The 14,205-nt window shown below is 37.4% G+C and overlaps 1 protein-coding gene across 1 annotated transcript in view; it reads left to right on the forward strand.

The window, feature by feature from the left end:
- VPS41 (VPS41 subunit of HOPS complex) overlaps positions 1-14,205 on the forward strand; it is a 102,733-nt gene that overhangs the window by 60,012 nt on the left and 28,516 nt on the right. The window contains exons 10-14 of the mRNA XM_072328518.1: positions 1,129-1,195; positions 8,498-8,595; positions 10,799-10,928; positions 12,640-12,755; positions 14,135-14,191. Coding sequence (XP_072184619.1) covers positions 1,129-1,195; positions 8,498-8,595; positions 10,799-10,928; positions 12,640-12,755; positions 14,135-14,191 — 468 coding nt within the window. The remainder of the gene's footprint in view (positions 1-1,128; positions 1,196-8,497; positions 8,596-10,798; positions 10,929-12,639; positions 12,756-14,134; positions 14,192-14,205) is intronic.

Below are 14,205 nucleotides of genomic sequence, written 5' to 3' on the forward strand. Positions count from 1 at the left end.
TCTGAAAAGCAAAGACAATCGAAAAAAATAGAGTTTGGTTTGACTACGGTCTGCAGAACTCCTGCTGCCATAGAAATGTCATTGGACTGACCCTCATGAGGAGGAGGAGTGATAGACACCCAGCAGTCAGACAGATTTCTGTGTGTGAGCATGCAGTGAGTGTAATCCTCAGGGACACTTCTCTGTGCCTTCGAGAGATTTCCTCTTTTGAAAGCTTTCAGAGGGACTTTTGAATTCATTTCTTTTCATTAGCATTAAGGAAGAACAACTTACCATGAGTTATTTTAGGAGGGACTTATTTTGGGGTCTGAGGACTTTGACCACTAGGGAAGGCATGTATTATGAGCCAACCATGGGGTGAAGAAAATTAAAAAAAGAGGTGGGATGGGGGGCTGGATGCTTAGACTTTTGCTTTCCTTTCACTAGGGAACTGACATTTTGAACTCATGTACTGTGATTTGTGCAGACCGGTACCTGAAAGGAGTTTGTTAGAGCCTGCTAGATGTTTTCTTATAACAGCTTGCTACATCATTGCGCAGTGGAAAATTAAAAGCACTTTGTGGGAGTAGTTAGTGAGGAAAAGTACAGTAATATAGGTGAAGCATAAAAAGCTTTTGGAGCATTAAGCTTAGAATTTTACAGTTGAAGAAGTTTGTCTGAAGTTTGGCACTTGACGTTCCCACTGTGTTGTGTTTGCTTCCTGACATTTGGGTATTGTCATTTCTTTATACGTATGTACTCTCCTGTTTCTTGGAGTTGCAGTAGCATATGCATAATGAAATAGTGAGGTAACAAGACATTAAGCATGAGAAGATACCAAAATCAAGCTCCCATATACTACTATGAAGAAATCATAGTGAGAAGATGCTTTCGGATGTTTCTGGTGGTCCATCTGCCATCTCCTCTCTCACTGTATTTATAAGGCTGAGGGTTGCAGTCGGAACTTTCCTTTCAGATTTTCTTCCTCACTGATACATCATCACTGTTTCACTACCTGTGTTTTTCAAAGTCCAGAAGTGCATCATCAATAACACCTCAGTGAGAAAAGGAGTTTCTGGGAAAAGTTAGCATTGTTTTAAGAATCACAGCTTGTTTATCATAATGATCTAATTATATCTCTTTTCCTAGATTTGCTCAGTGAAGGAGCGGCATGCCAGTGAAATGTGTGACCTTCCAAACCGCTATGTTGAAATAGGTATGATCATATAAATGTGCACCTTCTTGGAATTAGATAAGCTTTGGGAGGTCCGTTTTTATATTGAGCCTGGATGAATTGATACAGTTTAGAGGCAACTTTTAGTCATAACATAAGTGTCTCCTCACTCTTACCTGATGCATAGTTTTTTGCAATCTCAGAGTCTTAAATTCTGTGCCCTTCTAAAATCGGAGTATTGTGTGAGAGAAAAATGAGTGTCTTAACTTGCCTTTCGTGCAGATTTTTACAGAGATTTTGGCTTTTTGTCTTTCTTAAATGATGATCAGCATACTAATAAGGATTAAACAGACGCTAGCTTAATTAATCATTATTGTTTAACTGCACTGCTTATTCTGAGTTTGGAATAGCTTTAGAAAATTGATTGGAATTCCTTTTTGATCCCCCCCCCCCCTTTTTTTTTTTTTTTCCCCTGCTTTCATATTTCTGTAGGTAATGTGAATAATTTCATTATTGCTGATTAATGGAAATGGTGTTGACAACTTGTATGAAGTACAGCACAAAGGGGAACTGAAATGAAATTTGACAGTGGTTGGTGGGGAGTGGTAAACAAAAGCTCAGCTGTTCTCAGAAGAAGCTTCTGATAAGATAAACAGTGACTCATTAGTTCAGAGTGAACAACTACGGAGTTTTGTGCTTCTTTGTCTTGCCTGTAATGAGATGAGATTGTAAACAAGAGTGTTCAAACAAAATCCTGACTCATGTCAGTATACTGACCAGTGTCAGCTTTATGATGTCAGGAAAAAACTCAGTTTTAAAATAGCTTCTCAAAATCAACTAAGAAATGGATGTTAAACATTGTAGGAATTCTAGATACTAAGAGAAATCATGCTTGACTCTTAATTGAGATTTGAATACCATTTGTTGGTTAATATTGTATATTGTCAAAAGAATAAATAAGCATGAGGTGCTAGGATTTTTGAGAGAATTATATCAAGACGAAATTCAGTATTGAATTTTGCCTTCCAATCTCTTATATATGATTTATATTTTTTTATATTCTGTATCTGTACATTCCTTTTCTAAGTAGCTTTTAGGAAATAATTAAGCAGGGTGCTTTTATATAGTAGCAGGAGAACAAAAGCATATTCTGCAACTTCAGTTATAGTATGTCTTTGTTGTGGGAGCTAACCTGTGTATTGGAATTTCATTTAAAAATAACAAAAAGCAGTCATAAAACTGTTTAGCTGCAAATCTGAGGGTTAGAGAGTTTTGAGGATGTAACTTTCTCATATTTCAAACTTGAGCATAGAATCTTCTCTGTATTCTTGAGGGCTGCTATTTTATCTCACTTAACCTGTTAATGATGTGCTTGAAGTTTTTTTTTTCATGGTTTCACGTCAAAGCACTGATACAGTTCTGCCACAGGTTGTCATCAGCACTCATTGGAATGTGGATATTAGACTGAGAGGGAAAAGAAGGTGATGTCATTTGTTCAAGTCTGAACATAAATTACAGTAGCTTTTCATTTAATCACATGGAAGGTCTTTGAGAGTTGTGTGTCCTGCCACAGCATCTATTTCAATTTAACTGTAGTTTAAACTTCACTTTTCAGGTGCATAGGTGGAAAATTGATGTTATTTATGGACAGACTGACCAGCAACCAATACGTTTTTTGGCAAGAAAATCCATATTCTAAATGGATGCATAGGTTGATATACTCCTGTAATGTAAAGAATTTATACAAGACAAGAATATAGTTCAGTGATAGCTTAATATCCTTGAGATATTATTTTGGCTTATAGCTTTTATGGCATTGTTGCATCGGGATAATACATGTAAGAAAACACAGTATTGTCATAGGCTCCATATCTCAGCAGTTTCAGATCTATGCTTTGTAGAGTCGTTCAGAAGGCCTTAAAGTTCCACAACATCATAGCAAACCATGGTGGCATCAGTAGACAGTAAATGTTTTTTCAGTGGCTTGCATCCCAGGAAACAAAGCATTTCCTGCCTTGTAAGTTAGGTACATAGGATCCTGTACAATAAGGATTTTACCCTGATGCACGGACATGCTTGATGTGTGGAAGGAAATGAATATGGTATCTACCCTGATTGTAAACCAGGTGGCCTGTGTTGTAGTAAGTATACCACTGAACTGTTTTGCATATTCTATTTCAAAGAAGATAATGCTGTGGCTACATGCAGGAGAAGTAACACAAAATATATCGTTCTCATACAGTAAGGTCTGCATGGCATCACTAATTTTATTTACATTTCTCAGTATACTAATGGTGCTTTTCCTCCTTAATCCTTCCTGTTGTTTGTGGTTACCGTGTCCTGCTTCATTGTGTACGTGAGACTTCATTCACTGTCAAAGATAAACTCTAGCAAAATGTTTCTATTTAGGTTTAAATGTATGTTAGCTGAGCAGATCCTATCAGTTTATAGCTGTCAGCTACCACGGTGAAGTAGTGTATTGATTAGAAAGTATTGGTATTGAATTACAGGCTTAACATGGACTAAATGCCATTGTGATTCTTCTTAAAGAGTGCTTGACCCCTGTGCTCACTTCTGATGCATGTACAAAAGCTGTAATGCTAGACAGCTTCTGAACAGGAAGCCCTCAGCTGTGGTCTGCTAGTAGGTTGCTTACTAAGGAACTAATTAGCACTTTGCAGATAATGCAGTGCCTTTTCAAAGTGAAACTGGGTAATAGCGGGAAATAATCTTTGAGTGCTCTAGTCAAGTAGCTCATGAAGTATGTTACATGAAAGTCAGTAAAAGACTGTAAAGTAAATCAACTGTAAGTTGATTAGAATTTTCTCATTCAATTCATTTTAGCCTGGACTTTATTTGAGGAATCTCTGCTTAATTCCAGGTGCCAGCCTGCCAGCAATGCCTCAAGCATTTGTTTCCCCTGGGCATTCCCCCTCTTTCCCCACAAAGCAGACTTCTGATATAAGAATTGCATGTGGATATGACTGTAACAACACATCATTGTGTTTTGAGGAGGAATAGATGTATCAACACATAGAAAGTTATCACCAAATACTGAGAGCACCACATTTTTGGCTGAAAGAAATTGTAAGACTATTTATTTTTTGCTTTGTAAAGCAAGATAATGTGATCTACTGTAGCAGCATATTTTTCTTTATATAAAGAGAGCTTAAAGCTTCCTAATAAATACAATGAACAGTAAATTAGAAGTGAATAAATGTCATCAATTTTATGCCAATTTATGCAACTATTTAGTTGCAGCAAGTCTGTCTACTTCAGGAAAAGGAAATTTCCAAAAGAAAATGAAAGAGAAATCCCCTCAGACTACTGCTCATCACGTTCTGTCACAAGACAAATTATTTAATCATTCATAAATTCCTTAATAAAAATTAACCCAGGCTGTCAAACTACTGAATGTTTGCCCTGTTGGTTGATCAGATTTTAGGGAATTTTTCAGAAAATTAGCTTGTAAGCTTCAAAACTTAAAACTCCTGACAATTTGCTTAAAGGCTGTGTGTGTCTGTATCTGGAGGTAATTGTCTTATTCTTAAAGATGATTTTCTTGCTGTATGGGAGAGAATAGGAGGAAGAGGATTTTAGTGCCACTGTATCACTTCATTTCGGAAAGCATGACTGTGAGTAAGGCAGTAGGTTGTGACAATGTCTACTGTACACAAAACATGTCCTAATTTAAGAGATAGAGTAGAATGCACCAGGAAGATGCTTGTTGGCATGACTAAGTAGTTGTTGTCTTTTCCTGATGTTTCTGATGAGTGTGTTCTTATAATTGAGAGAAATCTTTGTTTATTTTCATTTTGTGCTGGTAGCAAGCAAGACAACAACTCCAGAGTATAGAAGCTTTACAGAGCTTTGACTGATTTTAAGTGTTTTTTTTTGTTTTGGTTTGTTTTGTTTTTTTTTTTTCTGTGATCATATTAAATCAGCAGTATTATTAACATTCCTCTGCTTTATTTCATTGAAAATGCTCATCACCTGCTATGTGGCATTTGAGGTTATATTAAAAGTGACTGACCAATCATTGTTAAGTATTTTCTTGAAGTCTTTCTAAATTTTCAGCATTCAAACAAAAATAAATTTGAAGATAACTTTTCCAACCATTTGCTTCGTAACTAAACGTGGAGGTTATGAAATCTGATTTTAGAAGCATGAAATAAATTATGTTTTCGTAATCACTGCCATATGGAGACCTATTTGAGTCTTACCTTGTTGCTCTCCCTACTGAATTGAAGGAAACGGATAGTCCATAAAAATGATATCACAACATGGATATGATTAAGTAAATAGTTGCTTAATTTTCATGTATAGTATTAAGTGGAGAACTGCAAAGATACTCAAGCACAAATAAGTTATGATCAAGTGGATTACTTCAGTGTCCTCCTCAGAAATTTCCAGTTCCTTTTGTGTTGCAGTTGACATTTCTTTATCTGAGCACATCTTGAGCTTCCTGCTCAGATTTTTAGTCAGAAGCAGGTTTGCCCTCGAAATCTGAGTTTATGAAGGCCATTGTGGAGTTTAACGGGAGATGGGAATAATTTGTAAGTATGAAAATATTTAAATGCTGAGGCAGGTGTTCATATGTAAAGATCTTGAGAACACATCAGGGGATGCTATACTACAGCTTACAAGAACTGCAGATTTTGTAGGTGTTTCTTAGGTAGATAGTGAAAAGGCAACAACATCACCCCATCAGCTACCAGAATTCGCTGGGTTGGGCAGGCTCACCTTTGTGGCTGTCCTGCTGTTGTTATATGAATGAGCTAACTACAAACTAGCCTGAGTGACTGCTTCTCTGTTTCTTTTGTACACCATATGGAATTAAAAACCAAAAAGTATCAACAAAAAGGCTTCTCTTCATCTAGATATTAAGTTTCGGATCTGTTCTCTGCTCACTTTCCCAAAAGTGATGTCAAAATCTTGACCTTGTTGAAATCTGTGTCAACACAGTGTAATCACTGTAAACACAGTTTCGCACTTTAAATTTGCAGTGCACTGCCTGTGGGAAAGTTGTTTTTATAGAGTTTGGGTAAATAATGTAGCATATGTTGTTTTATTTGTGCAGTATATTTCATACATTTTACTTAATGAACAATATGATTTACAGGTTTAATCTCTGCTTCTTTGGTAATTTTACTGACAGCCGTACATAGATAATGAATGTAAAGTAGATGCACTGTCCACATATCTTCTACCCTCTTGTATGATAAGCATAAGCATGCATGACACACGGTCATACCATGATCGTTCCCATTTACTTTGGTGCTGTGTTTGGTTTCATTTTTTCAGATCCTTTCCAAATTAACAGCATTTCTGGAATACCTCCTTGTAGGTTTTTTTCCCCTTAATCACAACATACTACCTGGAGTAAGTCAGATTAACCTCTTAGTGCTCTGAGCTCTAATAAGTGTTGCAGTTCTTCAGTAAAACTTTTGCTGATGGACTGTATCAAAGGTTTCTGTCAGGTCACAGAGTGTGGCCTGTGCCAGGCAGCCTTTGTTCAAGGCTGTCACAGCAGTGCATTGTGTTTCCACAAGGTCTCTTGAGGAAGAAGAGCTGAGAGAAGGCTAGAAATGAAACTGAGGAAGCTGAACTCTATTTAGAAACTAAGCTCGAAGTGATTTCCTTTTATATCTTCCTAAGCAGCAGTACTGCCTTATCCAAAATACATTCTGTGGGTGTTACAAACAACTTCAGGACTGCCTCACTGACTAAGGAAATGAAGTTCCAATGTAGGCCAAACACATGTGATTTTCAAAACTGTCCCCATAATCTTTATAAAGATACCATTCATCACTCTGTTTTCCTTTCCAAATTCTTATGACAGTATTTTATATGCCTCCAAGAGCCTTCGCTTGTCACTTTTTAAGCTGTCAACAAAAGTTTCTTTGCTGTCCTTCTACCCTGTGCTCTATATTTGATTTTTTTCTTTTCCATGTACTTGCTCCTGTCTTCTACATTCTCTTCAAATGCCAAATACTAAATTGTGAACTAGTAATAAGATTTATTATGTAGACATTATTAACATGGTTGGTTTTAAAGTCATTGTTCAGAGCAACATATGACACAATCCAAGTAATCTCATCAGTCTTGCAGTATGGAACAAAATAATGACATACAGGATTACCAGTGTGAACCTGTTCTCTCCTAGAGTAGATTGTTTTACCCTTGTGCCGTGCTTTGGCCTCCCAGTGATGTCAAAGTGTCAGCCGTCATTAAGAGAAAAACAGCATTTGCTTATTCAGTGAGAGACAGATGTCAAATACATATTTTATTTGGCAGTATTTTTTTTCCTCCTTTATCAAGAGGACAATTATTTATCCTGTTTCTTCTTATTGCCTTAGCTAAAGAAAAATATATTTATGCTGCATTTGCTTTTTGCTGTACTGAAATAATTACCTATTTCAGTAAACAGAAGATAATAGTAGCGTAGCTTGCTGACTGGAAAGAAGGAAACATTTATTTTCTACTTATATTTTCCTGAAACTGTCTTAAGATAAAATTATGACGGATCTAATATACTTCATTTAACAAAAATTAGTTTGCTAATACAAGCACTAAGATCTGCAGATCTGCCTGTGCTGTAAACCCAGGAGTAAAAAGCTAAATAATTATTTCTGTGTAAGAAATCAGCTACGGTGAGCCCTTCTATAACTACAGTTCAGTTCTCTTTTTATTTCAGTTTGTTATTCCCTCAAAATAGTCAACACTTAAATTGGTCTTGAAAGCAAGACTGTTTAGGAAATTACATTTTCAGTGTCAAGAGCCACTATTTGGCTGTATCTTTTCTTAGAGATGAGTGTATCTGTAATCCTTCTTGTGATAATAAATTAATAATGACCTTTGTGTTTTCATATATCATACCAATAGATGTTTCAGGTGTGATTCTCTTAAGGTTACAAGACTTCTGCAAATATGCAAACCTACAGAGATCTTTTCTACACTACCTATTTTACTGAGCTTGGCTTTTTTACTTTTTTCCTTTTTTTTTTTTTTTTTTCCCCCTTTTTTTTTTCCTCCCCTCTCCAGTTTGATTACTGGAAGTCTAGCTGACCATTCATTTCAAATGTTTCATCTCTAGCATGTCCTGGAGCACAAACATTTCTTCTTGCAAGTCTTAATGGAATTGAATCTGTTAAATGTAATTTTTCATCATCTTGCTGATCCAACTGGGAAGTCTGTAGGTTTGCTATGTGTATTGAGTCTACTTTTCTCTGAACTGGTACTCTGTGTTCTTGGTTGCCTCCTTAAAATAAGCTGTGTGTTTTTCCTAGGGAGCAGTTCATACATTTATTTGCTTAATAATCTCTTTCCTTTCCTGTGTTTCAGTTTTCCAGTTTGATACGGAGTTCTATATCAGCGGGCTCGCACCTCTCTGTGACCAGCTTGTTATACTTTCATACGTAAAGGAGATTTCAGAAAAGACGGTAATGATGTTTCTGTTACAGTTTCACCACAGCACAGTACTGTCCTGGGAGTTAGAACTTAAACTAGTCAGGCAGATCTGATTACCTGTGAAAGAGTTGTAACCAGCTTGTAGTGAGCAGAGCCTGAGACTTCTCTGACCTAGCAAATAAGGGCAGCAAGGATATTGCTGAAGACTAATGGATTTACCTTTTAAAAGCTCTGTCCTTTGTTTCCTGCAAGAAGCAGAGTAGGTCTCTAGGTAGTCTTTCTCTTATTTCTTCCTTTTACCTCTCCCTCTTACTGTTTCTCTCCTTTTCTCTCATTATTTTGACTATTTCTGTACCAGAAGAAGTGAAGGATCTCTCTAGCTAGAGGATCTCCATGCGGAACCTACGTCTTAGAAGAAAAGAGATCTGTGGAGTTGATCAGTCACTGTAGCAGGGATGGGATGCATTATTGCAAGTACATGGCATTGTCGTTCCCCAGACCTTGGTTGTGTGCACCAAGATATGTGTGTAGATTGCTTGAAATCAGAATTCATGTCAGCTGCTTCTACTGCAAGCAGGCACGTATGGTGTCTGTCTCCAGCATTTATTTCATATTGCCAAATAAAAGGCAAGGTAGTGGAGGAAATCCTTGAAGTTGCAGTGTGCGAGTGGCAGATGCTCTTGATCATCTCTTTGATAGTAGGTCTGCATTAGCCAAGCATCACCATAGAAACCTTAAGCAACTGGGTGCACAAGTTGCTAGGCAATGCAACACTGTAGGTTCAAATGAATGCTCGAGCTGGCTGAAATCAATAGGGTTAGCTTCCAGCTCTGCTGCAGGATGTCAGATTATTATTTCTTTATTTATATGGAGGAAAAAAATAATGTCACAGCATCGGTTCCCAAGAGAGCCAGTGTGGTAGTCCTCCAGTGTGTGAGAGTAGGTGAAAGAAAAGACAGCAAGCAAATTGGACGGGAAGGGGGAGGAAAAGGTGAATTGGAATTCAGGGGAGCAAGGAAATTAGGAAGCTGATGTTAATGAAGAAGGAAGCTATGGAAAGCAAGTAGAAACTGAGGTGAAACTTGTTCTGGCTGCTGCAGGGAAGAAAGATGGAAAAAAAAAATAAAAATCTGGTAGTACAGTTGTAATAAAACACAAGAAAGAGATTTCACTTGTATTTGCTTTTAATTACCCTTCTATGTAAACAGACACTAAAATCTCTGCAAGCTAGACATTCATAGTTCTCTGGGTGCCTGGGTTCTCTGGGAAGGAAACAGAAGGACTCCCATCCTGGTGCTGTGGCTGTGCTCTAGCCTGGTGGGAGGCCTGTGCTGGCATATCAGAGCCCCTCTCCCTGTGCTCATGACTCGCTGCAGATGCTGTTGGGTAGTGAGGAATGCTGTTCTTCCTACACTTCATTTCACAGCTTTCAGATGACAACTTCTTACTTATTATAAATTGCATTGGAATTGAACTCATGGCTGTGCTTCATTTTTCACTTCTGCTGAAACAGTTAGATCAGGAAAAGACTTGAGTGGTTCTGCTGCTGACTAGTTAGGCTGGCGATGTGAAAATCCACTTCTTACATCACAATATTCTTTCATTCTGTATTTTGTTAAAATTGACAGTCTGAAGTATAACGTAATGCATTGTCTTGAACCTTTTCTTAATTAAATTAAGCTAGTTGAGCCAGTGTTTCCTTCATGATGTCATCTTACAGTAAACATCCGCATTTCACTGCCTGAGTTCACCTTTCTGAAGAGCACCAGCACCGTAAAGGTTTTAGGTTACTCTTAGTTTAATTTTACTTCTAATGCTGCTGGATGCTTAGAAGCATAAACTTAAACACCAGCTTAGAAGAAGTTGATCTTGGTACCAGAATAACATTGATTTGTAGAACTTGGTCCTCTGGGGCCTAAGCCCAGCTGAGAATGTGTCTGAAACTGTTGCGTTACTTTTTGGTTGCAGTGCTTGATCATTGTCTGTTACAGTTCTGAAAACTACTGTGACCAAGAGCAGAAAAATAATGACCAAACTCCCAAGGGGGTTAGGCATGTGTCATCTCTGTTTCTCCTTCCCTGTGTGGTTCACAGCTGAATACCCACTGCAAAGTGAATTCTGGTTCTGCATCCAGTGCTATAGCTGTTGGGTATTGACTTTACCTGCAGATGACCATCAGCTGACATTGCTGAGGAAGCTGTGCGGGATGCAACTAAGATGTCTGCATTTTTCTAGGAGGTGGAGTGTTGTGCCAGGCCCAGACTGGACATTGTACAACCCCTGCCTGAGTCTTGTGAGGAGATCTCTTCTGATGCACTAACAGTACGAGGATTTCAGGAGAATGAATGTAGAGATTACCATTTAGGTACGTTTTCCTAGTATTGTTTTGTTTTCCTAACTGGATTAAAAATTACTTAATTTTGGAATGCTCAGAGCCTTCTTAATTTTTTTTATCTCTGTTACTACGTATGACAATGAAGTGTAAGATCCAGTCAGGTGAAATAACACAAATGTGCATTACTTACAAAGATGGGCATAATTAAATGTTACGATTTGCAATGCCATTTACAAATCGGATTTGCTGGGAAATAGATAAGTCTAGATCTTGCATAATGCCTAGTATCCTGGGGAAAAGCATCTTTGATAGAGATCTGTTCATGATCTGTAGAAGTTCCTATGTATCTTTGAGTAGAAGGACTTCAGGAATAGTGATGAATGAATGATACAGCATCTGGACTAGTTGTTTAGAGCCAAAGATGGAATAGATGTCATTTCAACAGTAAGATGCTCCTGGACTGAATTAAAAGGGGCACATTACTACTTAGCTTCCCTGTACTGACAAAGCTGTCAGCATGTAACAGACCTCAGAGTGTTAAAATGAGTAGGAACTGGAGTTTGACAACTTGAGCCTTGAAGATGGATTTAATTATGTAACAGGAACAGGCAGGGAGAAAAAGAAAACTCTAGCATAGTATATACCTTCTTTTATATAAGATGGCGGGATTTTCTGATATACATGTTGTAATTCAAGGAGATGCATGGCAAAGCTAATGCAGAATTCCTTGGTGAAGATTATATAGGGAACATTAAACAGAAACATTCCTTCTGGCTTTTAAAATCCATGAATCTGATTTTTAAACACCTTCCCTGGCACCACATTTCAAATCATAGGCTTGGCAGGCCTCTTTGTGTTCATCAATGCCCTTAAGCCACTAGAAAGAAATAAACTATATCTCCTCCCGATCTCCAGAACATCTCTGCAGCTATCAGCAGAATTGGGATTGCTTTATACCTGTCCCTAAGCAGAACATTGATGCCCACAGTTCTACTTTTATGCTTAATAAATATTCTACTTAACCTGACAAGTCTAAAATTTTTGGATGGCTTTAAAGCAAGCAGTATTTTGTGGATTGCTTATAGGCTCAGGGATGATATGTGATACCCCAGATATTCCAAATATGGGATGGGGAATGCTCTTTCCCCACACCCACTAAATATTGATAATGATTTTTCATGGGTTCTCTGCAAATAATAATTATTTTGAGCAGTCATCTTCCGTGCATGATTTTACCTTTAAGTACATTTTTACTTTGAGCTTACTCAAAAATAAAGGCTTATAGTATAAGCAAATGCATTATACATATAACCTTAACTTATAGCGTTGCAAATGCATTGCTGTAATGATGTGCTGTGTCCCCAGGGGTTATGGCATCTATCATTTATGCTTTTGATGGCCTTGACCTTGATGGGGAGGATAAGTTTATTGCAGGCTACGGAGTGTAATAGTCCTCTAAAAGTACCATAATGTGTTCTAAACCGTCATAAAGTTTACACATAGTGAATGAATCAGAATTTTCAATAAGCTGTAGTGATTTTTTCTTATTTTTTTTAAAGTTATTTTACCATTTAAGCCAGTTTTAATTCATTGGAGAATATAGCTTTCCGAACAAGCATGTTCTGCAGGAATAGCCTTGCTTCCTTCCTTGCATCTCCTCTGCAAATTCCCCTCTAGGGTGTACTAAAAAGCTTTACTTAAGGAAAATATAATAATAATAAAATTGTGTATGCATTTGCAGAGTATTCGGAAGGCGAATCGCTGTTTTATATCATCAGCCCAAGAGATGTGGTTGTAGCTAAAGAACGGGACCAAGATGACCACATTGACTGGCTTCTTGAAAAGAAGAAATATGAAGTAATTTTTACAACATTCTTTCCTTCAGATTTTTCTGATTTTGAAGTTGTAGTGGTCTAGTGAACTTAGCTAGATCATTTGAACTGAATGGTTTCTGTTCCTTAAGTCATTATCTACATGATTGTGAGGGCAGGTGTTGACCATGCATCTCTGCGCCATCTCTCTGGAGAGTCAGACTTCTTACTGGAGCAACTCATCTGAATGGGGCTCAAATGAGATGGACAAATTAAACGCTGTGAATACTGCCATCAGCATCAGATATAAAATGTGTTAGCTGTCACTAAAAATTATTAAAGCTGTTTCTTGGCTCTAAATCAGCAGAACAGTTAACTACTGATCTGTGTGGACATTTTCCTAGGTCTATCCTGACTAAAGAGGGAAAGGATACTAAAATAAATAAATAAATAAAATAGGAGCTTAGTGCTTTATTTTGTAAATATTGGTGGTTCTAAGCATGTGTATCTCAACATCTATATCAATACTAAATGCTTAAACACAATCTCAGCATGCACCCACTGTTCTGGACTCTGTTTTCCTCCAGTCAGTGATTTAGAACACATGTTCCCATATGTGAAGTGGCTTGCAGGTGCTTGTTTATATGCTGCTTGTTGGATGCTCTTTGTAAGAAAAAAAGAAGTGCCATTCAGCACTTAACTCCTTTCGTTAATGCAATTGTGGTAGTCCTCATGCAGGGTTGTTTAAATCTTTGCAGATTCTTTTGTGTCTATAGAACAAACTCATATGCAGTTTTGCTGTTTATGTAAAACACAGCATCTAGTCCCTGAAGATTCCAGCAATTTGCAAATGACAGCTGTGCATGTGCCTTTATGAATGATATTCAAGGTAGTAGACAGCATGTGTTTTAGGATGTTTGTTAAAGGTTTCATTTTGTTTGTACAAGTGCCAGCTTTGTTTCTGTACGTTTGAAGTAGGGGAAGGAACCAAAAATGACACTTAAATATAAAACATACAGACTGGAGAAGGCTTTTGGGGTAGTGAGAAGTATACCCATCCCCCACTGCCATACTGATGATTTTTTTCATGTTTGGTAGGGAAGAGTTCTCATTTGAAAATGATCCAATGGGATTGCATTGTCTTTCTTGTTGTAATCTTGAGATCTGATCCTAATACAGTAATGTGGAGTGAACCCAGATGGAAACAAAAGTAGTTTTCTCTTTGGTTGACTGCTTTTGTTTGAGTATGAATTCAAAGCTGCTCATTCAACCATGGCATTAAAAATTCTACTGCTTCAAACACCCTACTCTGAGAAAAAAAAAAAAAAGAAAAAAGAAAAAAAAAAGTTGATTTATGCAGTTCTAGAGCTTTCTGTATTGAAAGTTTATGTATATGGCTAGTATCTCTCCTTTCTTTGAATATAGGAGGCTTTGATGGCAGCTGAGATCAGTCAGAAAACCATAAAAAAGCACAAGATTTTGGTAAGTCTGAAAAC

Source organism: Excalfactoria chinensis, chromosome 2, assembly GCF_039878825.1.
Source record: "Excalfactoria chinensis isolate bCotChi1 chromosome 2, bCotChi1.hap2, whole genome shotgun sequence".
NCBI classification, from domain to species: Eukaryota; Metazoa; Chordata; class Aves; order Galliformes; family Phasianidae; genus Excalfactoria; species Excalfactoria chinensis.